We start from the raw sequence: 26,882 nt of genomic DNA on the forward strand, positions 1-26,882 counted from the left end.
TGGAAATAAAAAAACACTTTATTGCAACTGGAATCAACTACAAAAAGGGATACAATAAACAGGACGATGAAGTTGAGAGCAGCGGTCTGTTGCTTGGTCCAGCAGCAAGGCAGCAGGTTGTGTGCGTGTTGTCAGAATGTTCCTCAGACACTGGGCACTGGCCTGGGTGAGAGACAGGGAAGGAGCAAACAAATTTAAAAGAAAAAAAAACGTCAGATGTACAGCATGGAAACAGACCCCTCGGCCCAACCTGTCCATGCTGACCCAGATATCCCAACCCAATCTAGTCCCACCTGCCAGCACCCGCCCATATCCCTCCAAACCCTTCCTATTCATATACCCATCCAAATGCCTCTTAAATGCTGTAATTGTACCAGCCTCCACCACATCCTCTGGCAGCTCATTCCATACACGTACCACCCTCTGGGTGAAATAGTTCTCTTAGGTCTCTTTTATATCTTTCCCCTCTCACCCTAAACCTATGCCCCTCTAGTTCTGGAGTCCCCCACCCCAGGGAAAAGACTTTGCCTATTTATCCATTCCCCTCATGATTTTATAAACCTCTATAAGGTCACCCCTCAGCCTCCGACGCTCCAGGGAAAACAGCCCCAGCCTCTCCCTGTAGCTCAAATCCTCCAACCCTGGCAACATCTTTGTAAATCTTTTCTGAACCCTTTCAAGTTTCACAACATCTTTCCAATAGGAAGGAGAGCAGAATTGCACGCAATATTCCAACAATGGCCTAAGCAATGTCCTGTACAGCCGCAACATGACCTCCCAAATCCTGCACTCAATACTCTGACCAATTAAGGAAAGCATACCAAACACCTTCCTCACTATCCTATCTACCTGCGATTCCACTTTCAAGGAGTTATGAACCTGCACTCCAAGGTCTCTTTGTTCAGCAACACTCCCTAGGACCTTACCATTAAGTGTATAAGTCCTGCTAAGATTTGCTTTCCCAAAATGCAGCATCTAGCATTTGTCTGAATCAAACTCCATCTGCCACTTCTCAGCCCATTGGCCCATCTGGTCCAGATCCTGTTGTAATCTGAGGTAGCCATCTTCGCTGTCCACTACACCTCCAATTTTGGTGTCATCTGCAAACTTACTAACTGTACCTCTTATGCTCGCATCCAAATCATTAATGTAAATGATAAAAAGTAGAGGGCCCAGCACCGATCCTTGTGGCACTCCACTGGTCACAGGCCTCCAGTCTGAAAAACAACCCTCCACCACCACCCTCTGTCTTCTACCTCTGAGCCAGTTCTGTATCCAAATGGCTAGTTCCCCCTGTATTCCATGAGATCTAACCTTGCTAATCAGTCTCCCATGGGGAACCTTGTTGAATGCCTTAGTGAAGTCCATATAGATCACATCTACTGCTCTGCCCTCATCCATCCTCTTTGTTACTTCTTCAAAAAACTCAATCAAGTTTGTGAGACATGATTTCCCATGCACAAAGCCATGCTGACTATCCCTAATCAGTCCTTGCCTTTCCAAATACATGTACATCCTGTCCCACAGGATTCCCTCCAACAACTTGCCCACCACCGAGGTCAGGCTCACCGGTCTATAGTTCCCTGGCTTGTCCTTACCACCCTTCTTAAACAGTGGCACCATGTTTGCCAACCTCCAGTCTTCCGGCACCTCACCTGTGACTATCGATGATACAAATATCTCAGCAAGAGGCGCAGCAATCACTTCTCTAGCTTCCCACACACCTGATCAGGTCCTGGGGATTTATCCACCTTTAACCGTTTTAAGACATCCAGCACTTCCTCCTCTGTAATCTGGACATTTTGCAAGATGTCACCATCTATTTCCCTACAGTCTATATCTTCCATATCCTTTTCCACAGTAAATACTGATGCAAAATATTCATTTAGTATCTCCCCCATTTTCTGTGGTTCCACACAAAGGCCGCCTTGCTGATCTTTGAGGGGCCCTGTTCTCTCCCTAGTTACCCTTCTGTCCTTAATATATTTGTAAAAATGCTTTGGATTCTCCTTAACCCTATTTGCCAAAGCTATCTCATGTCCCTGTTTTGCCCTCCTGATTTCCCTCTTAAATATACTCCTACTTCCCTTATACTCTAAGGATTCACTCGATCTATCCTGTCTGTACCTGACATATGCTTCCTTCTTTTTCTTAACCAAACCCTCAATTTCTTTAGTCATCCAGCATTCCCTATACCTACCAGCCTTCCCTTTCACCCTGACAGGAATATACTTTCTCTGGATTCTCGTTCTCTCATTTCTGAAGGCTTCCCATTTTCCAGCCGTCCCTTTACCTGCGAACATCTGCCTCCAATCAGCTTTCGAAAGTTCTTGCCTAATACCGTCAAAACTGGCCTTTCTCCAATTCAGGATTTCATCTTTTAGATCTGGTCTAACCTGTTTCATCACTGTTTTAAAACGAATATAATTATGGTCGCTGGCCCCAAAGTGCTCCCCCACTGACACCTCAGTCACCTGCCCTGCCTTATTTCCCCAAGAGTAGGTCAAGTTTTGCACCTTCTCTAGTAGGTCCATCCACATACTGAATCAGAAAGTTGTCTTGTACACACTTCACAAATTCCTCTCCATCTAAACCTTTAACAGTATGGCAGCCCCAGTGTGTGTTTGGAAAGTTAAAATCCTCCTACCATAACTACTCTATTATTCTTACAGATAACTGAGAGCTCCTGACAAATTTGTTTCTCAATTTCCCTCTGACTATTAGGGGGTCTATAATACAATCCCAATAAGGTGACCATCCCTTTCTTATTTCTCAGTTCCACCCAAATATCATGAGCTTCAGTTGACGTCTGGGAGAGAAGACTGATGAAGGGCTTTTGTCCGAAACGTTGATTTCGCTGCTCATTGGATGCTGCCTGAACTGCTGTGCTCTTCCAGCACCACTGATCCAGAATCTGGTTTCCAGCATCTGCAGTCAGTGTTTTTACCAGGACTGATTACATGCCTGGCTGTGGGATTCATCAATGGGAACTCATCCGCCCCAGGGCAGCAGCAAACAGTTTCAACCGAGATGGCATGCAAACCCGCCATAGGGACTAGGAACAGGAGCAGGCCACCCATCCTGTCAAGCCTGCATCACCATTTCATATGGCCAAAGCTGACCGAATATTTCCAATGTCTGTTACCCACACTATCCCTCTATGCTATTAATAATCAAAACCTTATCACCCGCTACTTTCAACTGAAGTAGTAATTATGTCCCACCTCAATCACAGCTTGAGGATGACACACTGATGCACATACCTCACTTTGAACTGCGGAAGCTTGACACCATTTCTCCACACACTATCCCAGTAACTTTGAACAAGAAACCTGCCTCTTCCTGTGTTGGTGCAGGGAGGAATGGTGGACCAGGACCCAGGGGAAGCCCCTGCTTAGCCAACCCTGTCATGTCCTGAAGTACAGTATTGCTTACAATGCAACAGATCTTCAAGCATTACAGCCTGAGCCATCTTCAGACAGGAGAGTCACAGGCACTAACTAAACCACACCACAGATAACTAAATGATCCCATGGGTCCACTAAAATCCCACCCCCACCCAGCTTCCACTCCCTATATCTGAAGGAACAAATTGAACTCAGCTGCACTGGCCAGTTTGGTTTTGAACGTACCAAATGGCACAGCTTCCCCACATTCCCTGCCTCACACTGTGATCCCGAACACTCAAATAGGCTGCTTTCATCATCACAAACAGCTTTCATTAACACAACGGCATTCCACAGCTTGGAATTCAAAACAAGCAGTCAACTCTTTCAGTCGGGATGCCTTGGTGCAGTTATACAGGGCCCTGGTGAGGCCACACCTCAGGTACTCTATGCAGTTTTGTTGTCCCAGTCTGAGGAAAGACATTGTTGCTACTGAGGGGGTCCAGCAAAGGACTGATTCCCAGGATGACAGCACTGACAGAAGAGGAAAGACTGAATCGATTGAGCTTGTATTTGCTGGAATTTCGAAGAACTGTCGGGGGAGGGAAAGAGGAAGAGTCTGATGGAAACATACAAAACCAGGGTGAGTCTGGACAAGTTACATGGGGAAGAGTGTCCCCGATGGTGGGCAAGTCCAGAACTGGGGGCCAGAAATTAAGAAAAAGGGGTAAGCCCTTCAGGACGGAGGTGAGGAAGAACACTCTGGGTTGGGAAGCTGTGGGATCCTCTCCCAAGGAAGCTGTCGGGGCCGGTTCATTAGATCTATTCAAGAGGGAGATGGACCTGGCCTTTGTGGCTAAAGGGGTCAAGGGGGATGGACATAAAGTGGGAGTGGGATACGGAGAGTGCATGATCGGCCATGATTGTATTGAATGGTGGTGCAGACTGGAAGGGCTGAATGGCCTCCTCCTGCAGCTATTTCCCATGTTTCTATAATGGCCCGGTTAACTATGGAACAGAGAGAGAGTCCAGCTCCCAGCCAGGGCTACAGCTGGAGGCAGCACATTAAGCTGGATAAGATGGGAGTGATTTACTGGTGGGTACAGATCTATCACTTGTGGTAGGAACACTGTGTGGATCTAAATTGAAGACATTTTTTTAACAAAATGGTACCGATGGCACAGGTGAAATAACCTTGGTGATAACACTAAAGGGTGAAAGTGACATTGCACGTACCACTCAGTAACATCACAGCAAGAGGCCCTTACTCTGCAGTCTCCATATTCTCTTCCTCCTCCTCAGCTCCTTCCGTGGCCTCTTCCTCTCCCTCCTTCTTCTCAGGTGGTTTCTCATAAGCCTTCTCCGAGGGCGTGACGATCACTCCGTCCCAGGTGGACATTTCCACAGCTAGACCTGGTAGATAAAGTAAGGCATTACTGCTTCTGATAGTGGGCTGGTCGCACAGAGTCAAGCACCAAAACCCAACCTCCAAACACTCCTGGGAATAGCTCGACAAAAGTACCATACCTAAACCGCAATCTCCAGGACATTAATTATCCGAGGAGAGAATCTCACTGTGAAACCATCCCACCATCCAGAGCTACTTCAAATAGTCAGCAGCTTTGCAAGTAATTCCCAAAGATACTTCCTTCACATGTACCTGCCATGAATCCATGTGAAGTCCTGATAGCTCAATCGATATTGTCTGCCTCATCCTCTTAACTTCTGGCCTGGACATTGGAACCCAAACTGCTCCCACCATGCCTCCTTCATCCCTTTTACCGTTTACAATCTGCCCTGACGGTACTTCACTCTCTTACCCCACCATTCGCAAGCTTGTGAGAAAGCACCTGGACAGCTTTACTTTCAACCTGGGGTCCCCTCAGCTTAGCTCCCTGTAGCCTGACAGGGCCTTGGCAGCATTCGCCTGACCACTGGCCTCAAGGGTTGGTTCTCCTGTTGCAGTGTTACCGATCGGTCACTCAGGACAACAGGGGTTGACCTTCCCTTGTCCCTCACGCCCAAGGTCCGCCTGGGTAGCTGAGTCACATTGTCTGCCCACAGACCTCAACCATGTTTGGCCACTTGAGGGAAGTGCTTACTAATGAAGAGTAATGCAGCCTGCACTCAAGGAGAAACATTTACGTACCAGTCCCTGAATGTAAAGCTTTACCTTTTAAAATAAAAACTCAAGCCGAGGAGCTAAAGACTGGGGCCTCAATTTAGTGCATTACATCTGTAGCACTGGGGTCCGAAGGAGGCACATATAAACTCAACACTTCAGATCTAAGTAAAACCAAAATATTCGCCTGCTTGTCACAAATTAGCACTTTAGACAAGCACGGGTCCACGGAGATTGGCCTGCCTGCTGTGTGCTGAATATTCACGAGGCAACAGATTGTTAAAAACAGCCTTGCTGCTACCTTCAGTGACGTACAGATGAAAGCAAAATAGTAGTTACATTAAAAAGAACCAAAAAGGAATTAACCTCCTACTGCATTCTGCTTACGTCTGTGATTACAGCTGCTGACGTTCACAATGTTGGACCTGATTCAGAGGAAGTTTACCAGACCTGGAAGGAACAGGCTTTCTTACAGAGAAAGGTTGGACAGGCTGGGCTCGTTTCCCACTGCAGCTTATAACAGTGAAAGGTAACATCAGGGAAATGCATAACAGCCTGAATGGTCCTGACAAGGTGGACATGGAGAGGAGATTTTCTTCAGCCTGGAACTGGAGGGCTTTATTCCAAAAATTAGGGGTTGTCTTTTACAACCGAGCTGAGAATGTGTTTCTCTCAGAGGGCTGTGCAAGCTCGGAATGCGCTGCCAGCTGTGCTAGTGAGTGCTCACTGAATATTTACAAGACACACAGAGAGAGTTTGGTTCAATTGAGGATAGTAAAAGCTTTTTTTGGTATGTGAAAGGCAAAAAAATGGTTAAGACTATAATTGGGCCCTTGAAGACAGAAACAGGGGAATATATTACAGGGAACAAAGAAATGGCGGAACAATTGAATTGGGACTTCAGATCTGTGTTCACTGGGGAAGACACAAGCAATCTCCCTGAGGTAACAGTGGCTGAAGGACCTGAACTGAAGGGAATTTATATTTGCCAGGAATTGGTGTTGGAGAGACTGTTAGGTCTGAAGGTTGCTATGTCCCCGGGGCCTGATGGTCTACATCACAGGGTATTGAAGGAGGTGGCTCGAGAAATCGTGGATGCGTAGGTGAATATTTTCCAGAGTTCAATAGATTCGGGATCAGTTCCTGCGGATTGGAGGGTGGCTAATGTTGTACCACTTTTTAAGAAAAGGTGGGAGAGAGAAAGCAGGAAATTATAGACCAGTTAGTCTGATCTCAGTGGTGGGAAAGATGCTGGAGTCTATTATAAAGAATGCAATTACGACACTTCTGGATAGGAGTAACAGGATAGGTCAGAGTCAGCATGGATTTATGAAGGGGAAATCATGCTTGACTAATCTTTTGGAATTTTTTGAGGATGTAACTCTGAAGATGGACGAGGGAGATCCAGTAGATGTAGTATACCTGGACTTTCAGAAAGCTTTTGATAAAGTCCCACACAGGAGGTTAGTGAGTAAACTTAGGACACATGGTATTGGGGGCAAAGTACTAGATTGGATTGAAAGTTGGTTGACTGATAGGAAACAAAGGGTAGTGATAAACGGCTCCATTTCGGAATGGCAGGCAGTGACCAGTGGGGTACCGCAGGGATCAGTACTGGGACCGCAGCTTTTTACAATATATATTAATGATATAGAAGATGGTATTAGTAATAACATTAGCAAATTTGCTGATGATACTAAGCTGGGTGACAGGGTGAAATGTGAGGAGGATGTTAGGAGATTACAGGGTGATCTGGACAAGTTAGGTGAGTGGGTAGATGCATGGCAGATGCAGTTTAATGTGGATAAATGTATGGTTATCCACTTTGGTGGCAAGAACAGGAAGGTAGATTACTACTTCAATGGAATCAATTTAGGTAAAGGGGCAGTACAAAGAGATCTGGGTGTTCTTGTACACCAGTCAATGAAGGTAAGCATGCAGGTACAGCAGGTAGTGAAGGCGGCTAATAGCATGCTGGCCTTCATAACAAGAGGGATTGAGTATAGAAGCAAAGAGATTCTTCTGCAGCTGTACAGGGCCCTGGTGAGACCACACCTGGAGTATTGCGTGCAGTTCTGGTCTCCAAATTTGAGGAAAGACATTCTGGCTATTGATGGAGTGCAGCGTAGGTTCACGAGGTCAATTCCTGGAATGGCAGGACTACCTTACACTGAAAGACTGGAGCGACTGGGCTTGTATACCCTTGAGTTTAGAAGACTGAGAGGGGATCTGATTGAGACATATAAGATTATTAAAGGATTGTACACTCTGGAGGCAGGAAACATGTTCCCGCTGTTGGGTGAATGCCGAACCAGAGGACACAGCTTAAAAATACAGGGTAGACCATTTAGGACAGAGATGAGGAGAAACATTTTCACCCAGAGAGTGGTGGCTGTGTGGAATGCTCTGCCCTAGAGGGCAGTGGAGACCCAGTCTCTGGATTCATTTAAGAAAGAGTTGGATCGAGCTCTCAAGGATAATGGAATCAAGGGTTATGGAGATAAGGCAGGAACAGGATACTGATTAAGGATGATCAGCCATGATCATAATGAATGGTAGTGCAGGCTCGAAGGGCAGAATGGCCTACTCCTGCACCTATTGTCTATTGAATTAAAGGCTCTTGGGCTTAGATGACCACATGGAATTCAGAACCCAAACAGATGAGCAAGGACCTTACTGAAAGGTGTAGGAGGCTCACAGGGCCGAATGGGCTACTTCTGCTCCTAACTCTTGTCTCTGTAAGTGACCAGAGAATGCCTGAATGAGCTTCTTATCTCCTCCTCCCTTGAAGGCCCTTGTGGTTTGTGTAACTAACCACTCTCTGCTGCCAAGTGCTCACCCTCTGAGAGAACGCTACTGATCAGGAGGGTGCCACAGACCAAGCCAAGACCTTCTTCAACTCATGCCCACCCACAGGGGCTGTGGGACATTGGTCAGGAGCATGACGCCCAGCCGACTTCTCACCTCCCCAGACTGAAGGCACAACACCAGCAGACCAGGCTTAAATCCCCCCCCACTCCCCCAGACCAGGTTTAATCGCCGTCTGCCAACACTGAGATAACATAAAATGGGAATTCAAAGCTGGCATCTCAACATCATCACAGAAGGAATTGCTTTTGCTGCAAGTGTTTCATCATTCCAACTTGTCAGGTGATAGGTGGTGATGTGGAGAAGTGTTTCAGATTCCTGGCGAATCACATTTGGGAGGGAAAGAGAGAGGGCGGATAATGCCAAGTAGCACTTACTGCTGGCGTCTCCTTCTAACCCGAGGATTTTCCTGTAGCCTCCGTGAGACAAGATGCGGACCAGGGTCTGCGCCGTGAAACACACAGTGTCCTAAAAGAAGAAACAAGATTCCGTGCACTCAGATCCAGTCACAGGGGAAATGGAAGACAAAACAACCCAAATTCACACAGCACCTTCTGGGGAAAAGTCAGAAGCCTTTCCTGAAAGTGAGTCACCCTTGTTTGGACACAGCAAGATCTCTGAAGTGGCAAAGGGATAAACTGAACAGATGGGATTTTGGATTGAAAGGTGGCACTTCAGGCACAGCGTGTTCTCCTCTCACACGGCAACTTCCGGCATGTACTCAAGCTCCTGCAGCGAGGCTGGAATCAGTTCCAGTTCAGTTCAGAGCAGGGAACTCAGGTCGGAAGGTTTATAAACTACCTCTGCAGGAGTACTGTGGACAATTTGGGCACCATGTCTTGAGGAAGATGTAACAGTCTTCGAGACAGGACACAGGGGGTTTACCAGGATGTGACCAGGGATGGGCAGGGGAGGCTGGAAAGGTTAGAGGTCCACTCTTCTCAGAACAGCAATGACTCATGGAAGGAGTGAAAGAGCTGTTCTCTCAATGGAGTTGACAACCAGAGACCATAGGTTTAAAATGGTTGGTAAGAATCTGAAGAGCAGTTCAGGAGAAGAGTTTTCACGTCTGGGACCTGGGATGTTCAGCCTGAAGGCGGCTGAATTCCAGATAATTTTATATACAAGGGATCTGAACAGGGGTTTGAGGGTGAGGAACTTGTAGTGATTTGCATATGGTCTACGCAAGACCGCTCTTTCAAAGGGTCAGCAGCAACATAAAAACCAAAAGAACTGCGGATGCTGTGAATCAAAAACAAAAACAGTAGGTGCTTGGAAAAGCTCAGCAGGTCTGTGCAGAGAAATCAGAGTTAACGCTTTGGATTAGAAGGAAGGATCATCAAACTGAAAACATTAACCCTAATTTCTCTTCACAGATGCTGCCAGACCTGCTGAGCTTTTCCAGCACCTTGTTTTTTTGTTTCAGCATCAACATGATGGGCCAAATGACTTCCTTCTGTCCTATTATTATAGGGAGGGAGAGGAGTTTTTTTCCCACACACTTACACAGCAGAGTCAGAAACAGAAGGCATGTAGCTGCTGATCTTCATACAAGGACGTAAGACCTTGTATCGTATTGCAAGAGACAGATCCCTCCATAAAACCAAAGGCTTTTTCCACCTCTCCCACTGACTACCATCCCTCCAAAAGGCACAAAAGCCTTGCCGGGATGTGCTACTGTAGATGATGCACACTGAACGGTCTAATTTTCTTAGAAAGTGAGAGTCAGCAAACACCCCACTTACCAGAAACAGTGGCCCAGTGCTGATCTCTCAGGCTACAAGTCACTTTGAAATGCAACTGGCCCATAACCTTGGGAAAGCACAAAGGCAGTAACCTCAGATCGAAGGAAGGTCCTTACCTGCTGTTCCAGCGTCATCACTGTATGCACTCGAAAGTTTCCACTTTCACAAGGGTCTGTAATTCCAACTGATCCCGGCAGGAACAATCCTGCTGCAAGGAGCTGGAGGCAGCGCCTGTTCAAAAACAACCCTCAAGCATCAAATATTTAATGTCTGAATCCAACCTCAGCCCTCCAAAACACAGGTGACCATGTAGGAGAAAGTGAGGACTGCAGATGCTGGAGATCAGAGCTGAAAATGTGTCGCTGGAAAAGCGTTTTTCCAACAGATGACCATGTGTCTCACAAACCCATGAGAGCATGACCCATTGTACAGACTGCTCTGGAGTATTTATCCCACCACATCTCTCTCCCATCCCTACTCCTAACAGACAAGACACACAACCTGACTCCTTCAGTTTCTCTCATCACAACCTTGCACTTTTCCACATATTTCTTTCCAGCATCACCCAACCCATGGACGTACACTCAACAGGGAACAGCCCCATTTCCCCAGCCCCACAGTCCCAGCACATACCTGAAGCCAACATTGAGTGCCAGCGGCTGCCTGGATGGGTTGTTCATTACAGCGGAGTGGCCCTGCAGGGTAATTCAAGGGAAGAGTCAGCTCCAGGTGATAACTCTCTGGTCAGTGTATACATTTCTGGTAACATGCCCCTCAGCACAAGGCCAGGCAGCCTCTCAGGGCCCTAGGAGGTCACAGCATGGCTCGTGTACTCCTCCAGGAAAGCACTCAGCAAACAACGGTTGGATAGATCAGGCAAAAGGCTTCCACTTCCTGCACTTGCTTATGCCCTCAGAATGTTGCATCATTTTGGGAACTGTGACCTGGTTTTACAGAAAGTGACATCACCAGGACAATTAAGGCCAAATAAAAAGTAATATTACATAACCCCCAGGGAAAGTAAAGTGAATAAAGCAAAAGTCTAGACCATCAATTGCACGGGAACAGAATAACTACTTGAAAAAGGGTGATTGCAAAGACTAAAGCAGAGAGGCCCAGTCGGGTAATAACGGAAAAGCAGTTTGCTGCATTTTACAAATGTCCCAAAAGTGCCAGAGAGGGAACTTTCTGTACAGAGTTCCTGCTCCTGAGAAACATCCTAATTAATCTGCCGGACTGCATGCAAAGGTTGGTGTTGGGAACGAGCAAAGGTGGAGTTTATTTGGAGCAAGTTGCTGGAAACTGATGGCCACGTGATGCTGCTCACTCAATGCAGCACGTCCCGTGGGAATTGGAAGGGTAAAGCCATCTCGGTCCAGAAATCTTTAAACAAAGCCTCCTCTGCTCCCTAAAACACGACGCACGCCAGAAATCGGGATAATTCCGCAGCCACATTAGACTGTCACTGTGAACGTGCAGAAACTGGCAGAGTGCTTTTGTAACTGCTTCGTCTCCCATTCAGAAATGAGACCACCCCTCACCCCTTCCCCCCTGCCACAGAATTACACTCCTACAGCCCACAGGATAACAAAAGCCCCAACCAAAACCATCCGTGTCCAGAAAGAATTGTGAAACGTGTGAAGGAAACAAAAGGCATTATTGTTCCTCTATGCTGGCAGGTTTTCTTTTATAATAAGCAGACAGCCAGCAGTTAAATGGGTGTCACTAAGGGAGGCATATACAATAGATTAGATGAACAACCAGAGATTTCACAGAAGCTCAACCATGCTATTTTGTCAGTACACATTTTAAAGATGTGCCTTTTTCTCTGTTCTAATCCCACTCTCCCTTCCAGAGGAACAATGGAGTTACTGCCTATTTAGTTATTTATCGGCGATTCTGTCCAGTGAAGTGTCGACAGGCAATGCGTTCAGCCAGGCCTTACCCTGAGTTCGTACACACAGAGCATCTCCAGCAGCAGCCAGACAGGAAATCAGGACGCGGAGTGCCCTCCACTTCCCAACTTTCCTCACCCAACGATAAGCCGATACCAGCTGCAGTCAGTGAACTCGGCACATTACGGAGCTGGGTTTACAGGGCCTCACTGGATTAACTCACAAACCTGTCAGCCAAATGTGAAAGGAGGGTTGCTCTAACCATAGACATACCAGGAGGTCAATGATCCAAGGTGTCAAAGGCTCAAACCCAGGAAACCGACATCTCAAATCCTTCATCAGCCGGATCAGCACTTTCACTCTGAGGAAAGAAGAAAGCACTTTCATCTTTGTGAACTATTTACAGCACAGACCCTCAAGATCCCAATGCCTGAAGTCAACCGCCCCATTAACACATTTCTGCCAGTGAGGATCCCAATCTCCAGTTTATTAATCAATGGTGAACCAGTGCTGGGAAAAGCCTATCCCAATGCTCAGGATGGAAATAATAAACATAAGCAAGATGAGAAGAGCTCAGCTGCATAGACGATGTTGGACAAGCTCAGATATAGATGACAGGCCAAGGGTTGGATACTCACTTTTTATTCCATGTACAATCGAATGCAGAAAATCTTCGTAACTCAATGCAAACATGCTTCATTTTTTAAAAATGTGCATTTCTAAAGCTGGGTTTGAATTGTATCTTGATAACTGGTCTCTGCTGATGGTTACAGTTAAGTGCAAGCCCTTGAATTTAACACTTTGGCACTTCCAGTAACACTGCTCGCTAACTAGAAACTAATACTTTATTAACAGAGAGAGCTCAGCCATTACTGATGATGCTTGCCAAATATACAGGCTGTGGAGGCTGAGCAGGGATTTGCAAAAAAGAACCATCACTACATGGGTCATTCAGCCTCCATTTCCTGCATTACTGTAAGAGCTATAACAGCATCGGCACTGCAGCACATCCTCAACCACCCTTCTGGTCCTGATTAGATTAGACTTACAGTGTGGAAGCAGGCCCTTCGGCCCAACAAGCCCACACCGACCCGCCGAAGCGCAACCCACCCATACCCCTACATTTACCCCTTACCTAACACTACGGGCAATTTAGCTTGACCAATTCACCTGACCCGCACATCTTTGTGACTGTGGGAGGAAACCGGAGCACCCGGAGGAAACCCACGCAGACACGGGGAGAACGTGCAAACTCCACACAGTCAGTCGCCTGAGTCGGGAATTGAACCCGGGTCTACAGGCGCTGTGAGGCAGCAGTGCTAACCACTGTGCCACCGTGCCGCCCTGTGTATTATTCATCTGGATGCAAACCAGCAACTGGGGAGTTAACAACTGAGAGGAAACAGAAACGCGAGCAAAACAGCAACGGGTATTCAGGCACTAAATTGAGAGGAGGACTGGAATCCACAACGGTCTCTGTCTTGGGCGCGGGCTGATGCAGAAAGGATTGCAAGACATGTGCTTTCTGTTTAAAAAATATAGCTGAAAATGTGTTGCTGGTCAAAGCACAGCAGGCCAGGCAGCATCTCAGGAATAGAGAATTCGACGTTTCGAGCATAAGCCCTTCATCAGGCTTATGCTCAAAACGTTGAATTCCCTATTCCTGAGATGCTGCCTGGCCTGCTGTGCTTTGACCAGCAACACATTTTCAGCTGTGATCTCCAGCATCTGCAGACCTCATTTTTTACTCGAAGAGTTTAAAAAATATAGGATGTTTTACTCAGCAGCTAACCCTGTCCAGGAGGATTTGATGGTAACAGTGCCAAGTGAGCTTTTGTTTTAGTTTAAAAGAATGAAGGCATTTTTTTTCACAGGGTATAAAAAAATGTACAGGTAGCTTTAATTACAATTGACTTCCTGTTTCAAAGAGTAGAGGGAGTTTCACTCTGTACCTAACCCCGTGCTGTCCCTGATCTGGGAGTGTTTGATGGGGACAGTGTAGAGGGAGCTTCACTCTGTATCTAACCCCGTGCTGTCCCTGTCCTGGGATGGGGGGACAGTGTAGAGAGAGCTTTACTCTGTATCTAACCCCGTGCTGTCCCTATCCTGGGAGTGTTTGATGGGGGGACAGTGTAGAGGGAGCTTTACTCTGTATCTAACCCCGTGCTGTCCCTGTCCCGGAAGTGTTTGACGGGGGGACAGTGTAGAGGGAGCTTTACTCTGTATCTAACCCCGTGCTGTCCCTGTCCTGGGAGTGTTTGATGGGGGGACAGTGTAGAGGTAGCTTTACTCTGTATCTAACCCCGTGCTGTCCCTGTCCTGGGAGTGTTTGATGGGGGGACAGTGTAGAGGTAGCTTTACTCTGTATCTAACCCCGTGCTGTCCCTGTCCTGGGAGTGTTTGATGGGGGGACAGTGTAGAGGGAGCTTTACTCTGTATCTAACCCCGTGCTGTCCCTGTCCTGGGAGTGTTTGATGGGGGGGACAGTGTAGAGGTAGCTTTACTCTGTATCTAACCCCGTGCTGTCCCTGTCCTGGGAGTGTTTGATAGGATGAGGATAGTTTGGAGAGAGCTTTACTTAATTTCTAATCCTATTCTGTCCCTGCCCTAGGAGTATTTGAGGGGACACTGCAGAGAGATCTTTACTTGATGTCAGGTTAGGCACAGAGTAATGAAAGGGTTTGGAATCTATACCTACCATGATTTGGAGGAGTTTAATGGGAGAGTGTAGCTAAGTTTAATTTAGCCAGTGTTTGCCTCTCTTGGATGCACCTAACACAGATATGAGGTGCATGAAATGGAATAGGCTGCATACTACACCCTGGAATTTTTCTCCTCAAATGGCCAGAACATTTAAAACGAGGAAACAAAATTAATGTATTGGTTGAACAAAGCCAAGCATGACCTCTTGATTCCAACGGGTTAGACCAACTCAATCATTACCATCAGTACAGCTTAACTCCCAGGGCGTAGAATAATGAATTCATTTGACACAACTTTCAAAGGACAGGCTTTCACTAGCAGTGGAATAAGGTGCTGACTTACGTGGACTGAGAGGAGTTCTCTTCAAACCAACGGGCGTGTCGGATTGCTGCCAGAGCACTCTGCAGGACTTTGATGTCCACTAGAAAGTAAAGCAATGTTACAATGTTAGCGACAGAGAGTGAGAGTGAGCGAGAGAGAGTGCATGCATGAGAGAGACACACATACACACACACACACAGTGCGAGACAGAGAGAAAAAACCACCCCGCATATTTCACTAGTGGAAGACAAGTTTGAAACGGGAATATTTAATTTGAAATACATCTCCAGTGTTTCAGTCTGCAGTACGTTGTCAAGATGGACAATCAGATTGTGATGTGACATCACATACCGCCTGAATTAAACACACTGACAAACATTAATGATGTTTACACCAAATGAGAAGTGGACCATGTCAGGATTTGAAGACGGGAGGGAAATTGGGGTTAATGCAGCAAGTACCAGGGTGAACAACCTGCACCAACAGCCCTGATCAAATCGACCGATTCCATTCTGTTCTTCATTAGCTCATTAAAACCTAGCCCAAGAGCCTGACACTATTAAAGTGAGACAGACTTTAAAAGTGACCATTTCATTTAAGAAAGTTCCCCAGTGTTTCAGCACAGAAATCAGTGGGTTCCAAGTTTCGTTCAGAACTCTGTGGGGACCAGTGATACAACAATCTTGGGCTAGTTAGAGTGGTGATGGTGGTGGCTGCTTGTTATCTGCTGACTCCCTGCTGGAGGGTACATGCGAACAGTGGGATTAGAATCTTCCTCCCACAGCTTTATGTCACTAACTGCATTCACTGGATAAAAAACAGTTATCCCCAAATCCATGGTTAGCAACTCGCACACCAGGAAATTTCCACGCCCTGGTCATCTTGGATGATGAATAGATACACAACTCACTCTCAATGATGTTGTGACCCAAGCGCTCAGGGAGTGTGAGCAGGAATTGGTGGAGAAGGGGAGAACTGCACCAAGCTCCAGGTGTGGAACCTGCACGGATTTCCAACCTAGTGGATTGTAAGAGGAGTTCTTTACAACTGAAAAGCAGCAGAAACCATGACTGAGCAGTCCCCAAGTGTCAATGCCATTCGATGGACTGCACTCCAGAGCTTAAGTTCTGAGCACTACAAGTGGGTAGCACTGGGGCCATACTCAGAATTCGGTCTGGAGTTCAAGATCAGTGGCAGAGTGAAAAAAATCCAGGATGAATATTCCCAGTGAAATCCTGAGGGAATGCTGTATTGTTGAAGGACTGAGGATCTGTCTGTGCCTTCAGTAAGGCAGTGTGCCTGGTTATTTCAAAGCAGAGCAGAAGATTCTGATCAGTCTTGCACATGGGTAGACAGGATTGGGTTTATATCCTCTGAACTATTGGGGCATGCTGACCACAGTTTGCAGCTACGTTGTTTCAAGGTTTGCTGTACGTTTTGGGAAAGGTGCGTTATCGGACAGGTTAAACAATAGGCTGAAGTTTTCAGAAAGTTTATATGCAGTAAGAATACTTACAATGGAGCTCTGGGTCAAGCTTACGAAGGTTGGGTGGGACTGTGGTGATGAGAATTTTGACAGTGGCATCAGGAGAGCTGATCTCAAAACCAGTCTCATTGGTGATCATAGTGAGAACTGAAAGCAAGTAGAGAACGGTTAGATTTGACACAGTCATACACTAAATGTACTTTAACATTGACTGACAAATACACAGCTTCCCCGAGAAGGCAATTGTTCAGCTTGACTATATAATACAGCTCAAATAAAACCAAGCAGCAATTCAACACCACTGCCCCATCAATTTCCTACCCTGAAAAGGGATACAACTCAGGGATATGGAGGCCGAGGTGCCCCCTGTCCTTTCAGGTACCAAGTGCTGGGGAACACTGGTCAAGCGCAGGGATATCGACCCAATGCCAGCCTGTTTGAGGAAAAGTCACTAAAGGTTGATCAGGAGTTGGGCCCTGATCAAGTTGTCTCCTTCCCAGCTGATAGCAGAGATTTCCTTTTAAGCAAGTATTCTTTCATGGGATATGGACATCACTGACAAGCTGAAAATGTGTTGCTGGAAAAGTGCAGCAGGTCAGGCAGCATCCAAGGAACAGGAAATTCGATGTTTCGGGCATAAGCCCTTCATCAGGAATGAAGGAATCACTGCCAAGGCCAATGTTAGTTGTCCAGGCGACACTGCTCTGGACTGGAATGGGCAGTTAATAGTCAACACCTTGCTGAGGGCCTGGAGTTCCACACTGGGCTGCCCAGACAAGGCTGCAGCTTTCCTTCTCTGAATGACATTACTGAGCCAGATGAGTTTTTAAATAACCGTTAATGACAGTTTCATGATCACTGTAGATTTAATAACTGAATTTAACATTTGCCAGCTGTCACAATGGGATTACCCACTGACATGAACCGGGGCCTCTGGCTTTAACTCCAATGGTTTCACCATCGCACTGACTTCCCCACTGTAGATCCAGTGGTGCCTTTACACAAGCCCTTGGGGTAGAATGCCACCATGCATACCATCTCCAGATGACAGCACAGGTTTCTATCATTCACTTCCCCACTGACCTCTCAAATGCTGAGTGACAAGAGATCAGACACGAGATAAAGGAGAGATAATTGCAACCATGCATTACATCAGTTAGCCCCAAGAAAGCATTACTCACAGCAACTGTGCTCTCATAGTGAGTTTGCTAATTCTCTCTTTCACATCTCCCACTCCCATCCAGACCAAGTACAGTTTGATGTCAGGACTGTGCTCATTACAAACTTAGTGACAAGTGAAAACAAGGACTGCAGATGCTGGAAACCAGAGTCTAGATTAGAATGGTGCTGGAAAAGCACAGCAGGTCAGGCAGCATCCAAGCAGGAAAACCGACATTTCAGGCAAAAGCCCTTCACCAGTAATAGAGCTGTATTCCTGATGAAGGGTTTTTGCCCGAAACGTCGATTTTCCTGCTCCTCGGATGCTGCCTGAACTGCTGTGCTTTTCCAGCACCACTTTAACCTAGAAACTTAGTGACAGGTCAAACCACATTCCTGGTGGCAATAAAGGCATCTGAGTTCAGAGGACTGCTTCTCACTGAACTTTTAACAGTCAGTTCACCTCCTGCTCTCGATGGGAGGAGTTTGGTTGCTTGGACCACAGTGAAGACATTTTAACAAATTTATCTGCAATATATGTCACAAATAATGGACATGACAGTGTTAAGTATTAGATCTCTCAGCCAAGTCCATTATGGGACTAGTCACAAGCTCCAGAAACTGTAGGTCCAATAGTGATACCAGTAGCACACTGGAATTTTTCCATTGTGACTTTTTGTGGGCGGCACGGTGGCACAGTGGTTAGCACTGCTGCCTCACAGCACCATAGACCCGGGTTCAATTCCCGACTCAGGCGACTGACTGTGTGGAGTTTGCACGTTCTCCCCGTGTCTGCGTGGGTTTCCTCCGGGTGCTCCGGTTTCCTCCCACAGTCCAAAGATGTGCGGGTCAGGTGAATTGGCCATGCTAAATTGCCCGTAGTGTTAGGTAAGGGGTAATGTAGGGGTATGGGTGGGTTTCGCTTCGGCGGGTCGGTGTGGACTTGTTGGGCCGAAGGGCCTGTTTCCACACTGTAAGTCTAATCTAATCTAAAAAACAGCAGGTGACCCACGAGTCCCTATCGTTCATCGTGGTTTCGTCACAACACTTCATACCAGATAAAGCCAGTCAGCTTCCTCAATCACAACCTGAAAATTGACGAGAATGAAAAGCTACAAACGGGAAAGTGAATACTAAAGAGACAAGATTAGCAAGCACTTACTCTCAGAGGGTTCCTGGGCCCGGAGGGTTTCTGCCACTTTGTTACCCAGAGCAGCAACAGCTTCCACTGAGGGCAAAAGGGGAAATTAACAAAAAACACAATTACATTTGATCTGAAGGCAATTATTGGACAGGTAGTTACACCCTGAAAAGTGGCACGTCCAGACAAAATATGAAAAGTGAAACGCAGATCCTCACTCAGAACAAGGGTTCCTTTGTTCAGGTGCTGGGCATTTCCAGGATTTTGTTCCTGGAGTGTCTAGTTTTGGATGAATGTTATTGTGGTGTTACAGGAAGCAAGGGATGGCCCGAGACTGAGCACCAAGTGTGAGTGAGCGAGCCACTTGGTAGGATTAGAGAAGCTCGGATTAGAATAGTCAGAAGTCACGAGACACCATATTATAGTCCAACAGATTTATTTGTATTCATTAAGTTTTCAGAACACTGCTCTTTCATCCAGTCACCTGACGAAGGAGCAGCACTCCGAAAGCTTGTAGTTTCAAATAAACCCATTGGACTATAACCTGGTGTCATGTGACTTCTGCCTTTGTCCACCCCAGCCCAACACCAGCACCTCCACATCAGGAGGTTACCTATAGGAGGAAAGGCTTTGAGAAACTCCAAGGTACATGGAATGACGGTGTGAGACATTGACATACTAAGTACAATTACTTCGATGTATTCAGAATAGAACCAGGGAATAAAGCATTCAATTCTGGTCTATCTGCTTTAGGAAAGATGTTGCGAAACACGAAAGGGTTCAGAAAAGATCCGAGGATGTTGCCAGAGGTGAAGGGTTTGAGCTATAGGGCGAGGCTGAATAGGCTGGGACTATTTTCCCTGGAGTGTCAGAGACTGAGGAGTAACCTGAAAGAGGTTTATAAAATCATGAGGGGGTTGGACAGGGTGAATTGCCAAGGTCTTTTCCCCAGGGTAGAGGAGTCAAAATTAGAGGGTATAGATTTAAGGTGAGGGGGAACGATTTAAAAGGGATCAAAGGGGCAACATTTTCACGCAGAGGGTAATGCATGTACAGAATGAGCTGCCAGAGGAAGTGGTGGAGGCTGGTACAATTACAACATTTAAAAGGCATTTGGATGGGGACATGAATAGGAAGAGTTTAGAGGGATATGGGCGAACTGCTGACAAATGGGACTCGATTAATTTAGGTTATGGACATGGACAAGTTAGGCCGAAGGGTCTATTTTGTGCTGTACATCTCAGAGACTCTAAGAGGAGAAAGTGAACTTTCTGGGTTCAAGTCCTGTCTGCCGCAGAGATGCATCATCACAATGTGTTTGAACAGATTGGTTCAAAAAACCCAGAGACCACATGTGGAAGTTTGTGGACAGAGGAATTAACCTTTTCAATCAGGCCGGTTCACGGTGACTAAACCATGGGGATTATTTTCAATATAATTAGGTGCTGTAACAAGAGGCAGTTAACGTAACAGATGAATGAGCTAACAATCACCCCTCTACCCTGACTGGCTAAGATAAGAGCCCTGTATGTTAGGGATTTGCTGTTAAACACTGTGACCTTAAGGAACGCATTATTAGAACCAAGCCCAAGGACTGGGTGACAAAATCGTATGAAGAAGCAAGTCATATCAGGATTGCATGGAAATTCAGTCGCCTTCTGGGTTAGGAGATACAATAACGGCATCAGGGTAGAATTAGACCCAGAACTTGGACAACATAATCCTGCCAGAGAGTCCTAAAAACAATACAACTATGAAATGACTGGAACGAAGGCACTTTCTTGATTTGTTGACAGTACTCACAAGTTGGCAAGATCTTTAGGATGACAACAAGATCAGCAACATTATGACCGGTCATCATTGTTCCTTTCTTGTAGGAGCCAACTTGACGCACTTCCTCGATTTGCTTTAGAGACAGAAGACAGGGTTACAAAATAGATTCAACATTTAATCACAACAAAGCATAGCCATAAAGTAGCACTGGAACATCACAACACAGCCTCTGGTTTCACTACACAAGTTACAAGAAAAATTCTATTAATTGCAGGTGGAAGTGAGAGAGAAACCTCATCAAATTACAATCACAAGAGGAGTGGTACCAAGTAAACTGTTGGAACTGGAGGCTAACATGTCTCTGGGTCCAGAGGGCCCTCATCCTAGAGTCTTAAAATAGGTTGCTAACATTGGTGCTGATGGCCCAAAATCCCCACATTTCAAAAAAAGTTCCATTAGACCACAAAGTAGCAGATATAACCTCGCAATTCAAGAAAACAGGTAATTTTACGCCAGTTATTCTGAAGACCTGTCATGGGGAATGTGCTGGAGTTGATCGTGAGAGATTACAGCTGCACGCTTTGAGAAACAAAGTAATTGGGAGGTCAGCCCGGCTTTGTCAAAGGGAAAATCACACGATCAATTTGCTGGAATTCTTTAAAAGGTGTAGCGCAGACTGTGGATAAAGGGGGACTCATAGACATATCAGACTTGGATTTCCGCAAGGCTTTTGATGTCACACCAAAGCAAGAAATAAAAGCTCACGTTGGGGGGGGGGGAACGACACACACGCTATAATGGATAGCGGGTCAGCTGACAGGCAGTAAACAGGGAACATAAACAGGTTTTTGTCTGACTGGCCAACATGACGAATGGGGGCTTGCATGGTGCACGTTGAGCCTTCACCTTTTCACAACCTTCTTCAGACAGAGAAAGGGAACAAAATTTACAGGTGACACGGAGAGAAGTAGGATGGATGTTCTGAAAAAGACACCAGGAAATTGCAGATGCTTTTGGCCATAATGAGAGTGCTGGCAAAGCGGTGTACCACTGGGAAGATGTGAAGCTGGCAGGAAGAATAAAAAAGCAGAATATTACTTAAACGGAGACTGACTGCAGGCAGATGTCACTATTCTGGTGCATGAGTGTGTAGGTATAGCACATCTCCAGGCAGCTCATGGGCTGCTGTCCTTTCTAAGGAGAGGAACTGAATATAAAATGAAGAATACAAAAGGAATGCTGGACCATTCAATACAATTACAGAAGCTTCTCTATCTCAATATCATTTTGCCACTTTCCCCTCATCCCCTGTGATGCCTTTAAAATCTAAGGATGCAACTATTGCTTTCTGAAATACCTTCAGTGACCTGGATGACAGAGCCTTCTGTGGTAGCAAATTCCATTGGTTCACCAGCTTGGAGTCCAGAAATGCTTCCTCATCTCAGTCCTAGAAGGTCCACCCTGTGTCCTGAAACTGCATCACCTGGTTTACCCCATGTTGTAACACGCGGCAGAGCTGGGGTAAGACATACGTAATTCTAAACTCTCAAATAATCAAGACCACCTCCAGTAAGGAGGATTCACACCTGAATCTCTAGCCTAACACTGACAAGACCAAAACAGAAAAAGGAGCAAGGGACCAGTGGCTATGCACAATCCCTGCAGGCAGAAGGCCATTTAGAGAGGGTCAAGGGAGGAACCACACCCCCTCTATCACCAATAAATCTTTTCTGTCGAGAGAAAGAGAAAGAGAGAGAGAGAGAGAGAGAGAGAGAGAGAGAAAGAGAGAGAGAGAGAGAGATTGTGCAACTTACCACTTCAAAATTGCCTGGAGCCACAATCAGATTGTCGATCACATTGTTAATCTTGGTCACTAAGGACAGTATGGAAGCCTAGGAAACAGTGATAGCTACATTAACACTATTGCTCAGTGACAGATTGATTTCAAACACTTGCATAACATGATGGCTACAAGTGCCGAACTTTCTGCCTCCTGGCCATATCTATGACAGCAGGAAGTTCCCAAACTCTCGGCCTTTCCAGTATCTGTAGTGGAAGAAACCAGCACAGAAAACCAGGGCAGTCAGGTTGTAGTCACCTCATTCCAAAGCGAAATAACAAAGGTGTCATTTGTTAGCAATCTACCACAGTCCTGGAAGTATGCAGCCAGCCAGGCTGACTCTCTTCAGCATTTTCTAGCTCCACATTTCATAAGCAAGTGGGAGAGGTTAACCTGAACAGTAGCAGCTTTGGGGACTCCAGTACATTGGGGGATCCAGCATATGCTAGGGGAAGAAGGTGCTCCTTTACTCACTGGGAGTCGTCAGGTGTTGCGGCAGGGAGAGGCACCTGTTTTATTTATTCATTCATTCATGGGATGAGGGAGTCGCTGGTTAGACCAGTATTATTACCCCGTTAACCGCATTGTGGTGGATCTGAAGTCACATGTAGGCCAGACCAGGTAGGGATGGCAGAGTTCCTTCCCTGAAGGACATTCATGAACCAGATGGGTTTTTCCAACAATCGACAATGAATTTATGGTCATCATTGGACTGCTAATTCTAGAATTTTATTAAATTCAAAGTCCAGCATCTGCCTGGCAAATCTCAGCCTCCATATCATGGATAACAAAGAACAAAGAAAATTACAGCACAGGAACAGGCCCTTTGGCCCTCCAAACCTGCACCGATCCTGATCCTCTATCTAAAACGGTCGCCTATTTTCCAAAGATCCGTATCCCACTGCTTCCTGCACATTCATGCATCTGTCTAGATCTATCTAGAATGATGCTATCGTTCCCGCCCCTACCATCTCTGCTAGCAACGCATTCCAAGCCCCCACTACCCTCTACGGAAAGGACTTTCCACACAGATCTTCCTTCAACCTTTCCCCCCTCACTTTGAACTTGTGACCCCTAGTAATTGAGTCCCCCACTCTGGGGGGGAAACTTCTTGCTGTCCACCCTGTCTGCACCTCTGAAGATTTTGTAGACCTCAATCAGGTGCCCCCCCTCCCCTCAACCTCTGTTTTTCTAATGAAAATAATCCTAATGTACTTAACCGTTCTTCATAGCTAGCACGTTCCATACCAGGCAACATCCTGGTAAACCTCCTCTGCACCCTCTCCAAAGCATCCACATCCTTTTGGTAATGTGGCGACCAGAACTGTACGCTGTATTCCAAATGTGGCCAAACCAAAGTCTTATACAACTGTAACATGACCTGCCAACTCTTGTACTCAATATCCCGCCCAATGAAGGAAAGTGTGTACCGTGTACCACCTTGACCACTTCACTGACCTGCGCTGCCACCTTCAGGAAACAATGGATCTGAACACCCAGATCTCTCTGTACATCAATTTTCCCCAGGACTTTTCCATTTACTGTATCGTTTGCTCTTGAATTGGATCTGCCAAAATACATCACCTCGCATTTGCCCGAATTGAACTCCATCTGCCATTTCTCTGTCTAACTCTCCACTCTATCTATATTCTGCTGTGTTCTCGGACAGTCCCCTTCACTATCTGTTACTCCACCAATCTTAGTGTCATTTGCAAACTTGCTAATCAGGGCAACCAATACTTTTCTCCACATCACATATATATCATAACTAACAATGGTCCCAGCATGGATCCCTGTGGAACATCACTGGTCACAGGTCTCCATTTTGAGCAATTCCCTTCCACTACTACTTTCTGTCTCCTGTTGCCCAGCCAGTTCTCTATCCATCTAGCTAGTACACCCTGGAGCCCATGCGACTTCACCTTCGCCATCAGCCTACCATGGGGAAACCTGATCAAATGCCTTACTAGAGTCCATGTAAATGACATCTACAGCTCCCCCCTCCCCCAACCAACTTTATCACCTCCTCAAAAGAATTCTATTAGGTTGGTAAGACATGACCTTGCCCACACAAAACCATGCTGCCTTTAACTGATAAGCCCATTTTCATTCCAAATGGGACTAGATCCTATACCTCAGTATCTTCTCCAGCAACTCCCCTATCATTGATGTCAGGCTCACCGGTCTGTAATTCCTGCTACCCTGCTTAAACAAGGGGACAATATTAGCAATTCTCCAGTCCTCCACGTACGTGGATCTCTGGATTAACAGTCTAGTGGTTATACCACGAGGCCATTGTCTCCCTCTAGTGCATCAATATCCCACATGGAAACTCATCAGATCTGCACCGACATACCCGCTCATGTCTTTTCAGTAAAGCACAGCCCCAAAGGACTGTATGCACCATTTCTGGTGGATACTGCTCTTTGATAAGTTAGTTTGAGCATGTGCTGTTAAGAGGTAGCCATTAATCTGCCCCTACTCTTCAACATTCTTACCTGCTCCGATGGAGTGGGGGACAGATCCTGGTTCCGCTTCAGTAAGGCTTCACTCAAAGTAGTTTCATCAGGGGCAGGCTTCACTCGGGGAAAGGCCATTTCACACTGTGAGGGGATAACACCAACTTATCCATTTGGAAAAGCAAAACTTGGCAGGCAAATGAAGTCAAATAACCAGTTTGTTCTCAGCTGACATGGACAAAGCACAAGCACCTGGTCAATGTATAACACAATGTGCAATATCCAAAACGTGGTTAAACTAAGCGTGTCGAAAGGTAAATACAATAGTGTGAACACGTGTCGACAGACTGAATAGCAGGCAATCAAAAGTGTCAACTGCTGAAAAGCAAGTGAAGGGATGACCACTCTCAATTACCTGAAATTATCTTGCCATTAGCTCTCTGCAAATAAATTCTGTGCCTGTGCACTTCCCTCCACTTAACCTGACAAAGCAGTAGCGCTCCAAAAGCTTGTGATTTCAAATAAACCAATTGGACTACAACTTTTTCCACCCCAGCTCAACACCGGCACCTCCACTCTCAGGCAGAGGTAAAGGAGCCCATGGTAACCACTCAAAGAAAGGCCCAGACATCCAGATCAATATTTAGCCCAACAACTCACTATATAATAGATGATCTAGTCATTATTATACAGCCGTTTGTGGGGGCTTACTGTGTACCAATTGGCTAACAATTGGTTACTACATGTCAATATCAACTCACTGGCTGAAAGTGCTGAGAAAAGGTACAGTGACTTACCACATAAAAGTCAAACGGGATGTGAGGGACGAATGGTCTGAACCTGTTTACATCAGGGAAATAAAAAGCTTCAAATTAATAAAATCTGGATTGTAACAGGAAAGATCTTTAGCTAACAACTCTCTGGTGACACGTACCCCCCAACTGGACCACCCCGTGCACCAAAACGTCCACGGCCACGTCCTCTGTCGCCCCTGTAATAGAAAGCATACGAATGTGCAGTTAAAAAAGGTACAAGCTCCCGTAAGCGAGGAAAACATTCAACCCCAAGGTGACAGCATTAAGGCCGCCTGTGGCGTAGTGCGTCCAAGTTCCTGAATCCTGGATGTGGCCCAAAATACCAAAACAAGCCAGGTCCTGGATTCAAAAGCAACCTTTTACAAATCAATCACAAGTAATTAGAAAACAAAACAACGCTGGCATCACAATCTAGAAGGCAGTCATCACAGGGACAGACTCTCATGTCCCCAACATGGAGACACGAAAGGAATCAAATGTTGGGAAAAGCATCCAGCCTAAGCTCACCAACCACCTGGTTTACAAACACCACTGAAGTCATTAGATGATGTATTCCTGCGAACTATTATGTAGTTTTATTGCCATGTAGTTTACATTCAATGTCCCTTAGAATATTGAATACATCTACCTACCCTTTGCAAGTATATTTTCATTGACACTATTTACTCAAGTCATTGTTCTCCAGACGATGAGTACCAATCACTGCCCATTCCCTCCAAACCAGCCTCCCTAAACAGGGCTCCAATTGATCCTGGGTGTCACTGAGAAGCAGGAATTTGACTTGGAAACTTCTGGTTGGGAGTTGTTCAGTTAGAGTCATACAGCACACAAACAGACCCTTTGGTCCAACACATCTGCACCTACCAAACATCCCAATCTAATCTAGTCCCAATGTTAGAGTCACAGAGTCATACAGCACAGCAACAGACCCTTCAGTCAAACCAGTCTGTACCGAATGTAATCCCAAACTAAATTAATCCCACCTGCCTGCGCTTGACCCATCTCCCTCCAAACCTTTCCTATTCAGGTACTTATCCAGACATCTTTTAAATGATGTAACTGTACCCGCATGCCACAGAAGAACCACTATGTTAAAAAAATTGACCCTCATATTTTTTAAATCTTTCTCATCTCACCTTAAAGATATGTTCCCCCAAGTCCTGAAATCCT

The 26,882-nt window shown here is 46.0% G+C and overlaps 1 protein-coding gene across 2 annotated transcripts; it reads right to left on the reverse strand.

Annotated features, from left to right (window-relative positions):
• On the reverse strand, window positions 1-25,885 carry ilf2 (interleukin enhancer binding factor 2). Of its 2 annotated transcripts, none has more exons than XM_060820573.1 (14): window positions 25,832-25,885; window positions 25,695-25,737; window positions 24,937-25,041; window positions 22,413-22,490; window positions 20,629-20,731; window positions 18,847-18,912; window positions 16,557-16,673; window positions 15,062-15,140; window positions 12,290-12,377; window positions 10,755-10,816; window positions 10,238-10,352; window positions 8,754-8,844; window positions 4,655-4,799; window positions 1-162 (listed from the first exon to the last, which is right to left on the reverse strand). In XM_060820573.1, exons 3-14 carry the CDS (start codon window positions 25,033-25,035, stop codon window positions 144-146), a joined length of 1,062 nt encoding a protein of 353 aa, XP_060676556.1. In that variant the 5' UTR covers window positions 25,036-25,041; window positions 25,695-25,737; window positions 25,832-25,885; the 3' UTR covers window positions 1-143. The 2 variants fall into 2 exon arrangements, with proteins under 2 accessions (XP_060676556.1, XP_060676557.1); XM_060820574.1 differs by having other exon boundaries at window positions 4,623-4,799.
• Between the last annotated feature and the right edge of the window lie 997 nt (window positions 25,886-26,882).

This window comes from Hemiscyllium ocellatum, chromosome 50, assembly GCF_020745735.1.
Source record: "Hemiscyllium ocellatum isolate sHemOce1 chromosome 50, sHemOce1.pat.X.cur, whole genome shotgun sequence".
Lineage (NCBI taxonomy): Eukaryota > Metazoa > Chordata > Chondrichthyes > Orectolobiformes > Hemiscylliidae > Hemiscyllium > Hemiscyllium ocellatum.

Bases quoted from the DNA above. Each gene is read 5' to 3' on its own strand.
- ilf2 (XM_060820573.1), bottom strand. From the start codon at position 25,035: ATGGCCTTTCCCCGAGTGAAGCCTGCCCCTGATGAAACTACTTTGAGT. The intron at 15,141-16,556 runs GTAAGTATTCTT...TTTACTTTCTAG, and splicing joins GCTTGACCCAGAGCTCCATT to TGGACATCAAAGTCCTGCAG. The intron at 10,817-12,289 runs GTATGTCTATGG...ATTACCCTGCAG, and splicing joins CTTGGATCATTGACCTCCTG to GGCCACTCCGCTGTAATGAA.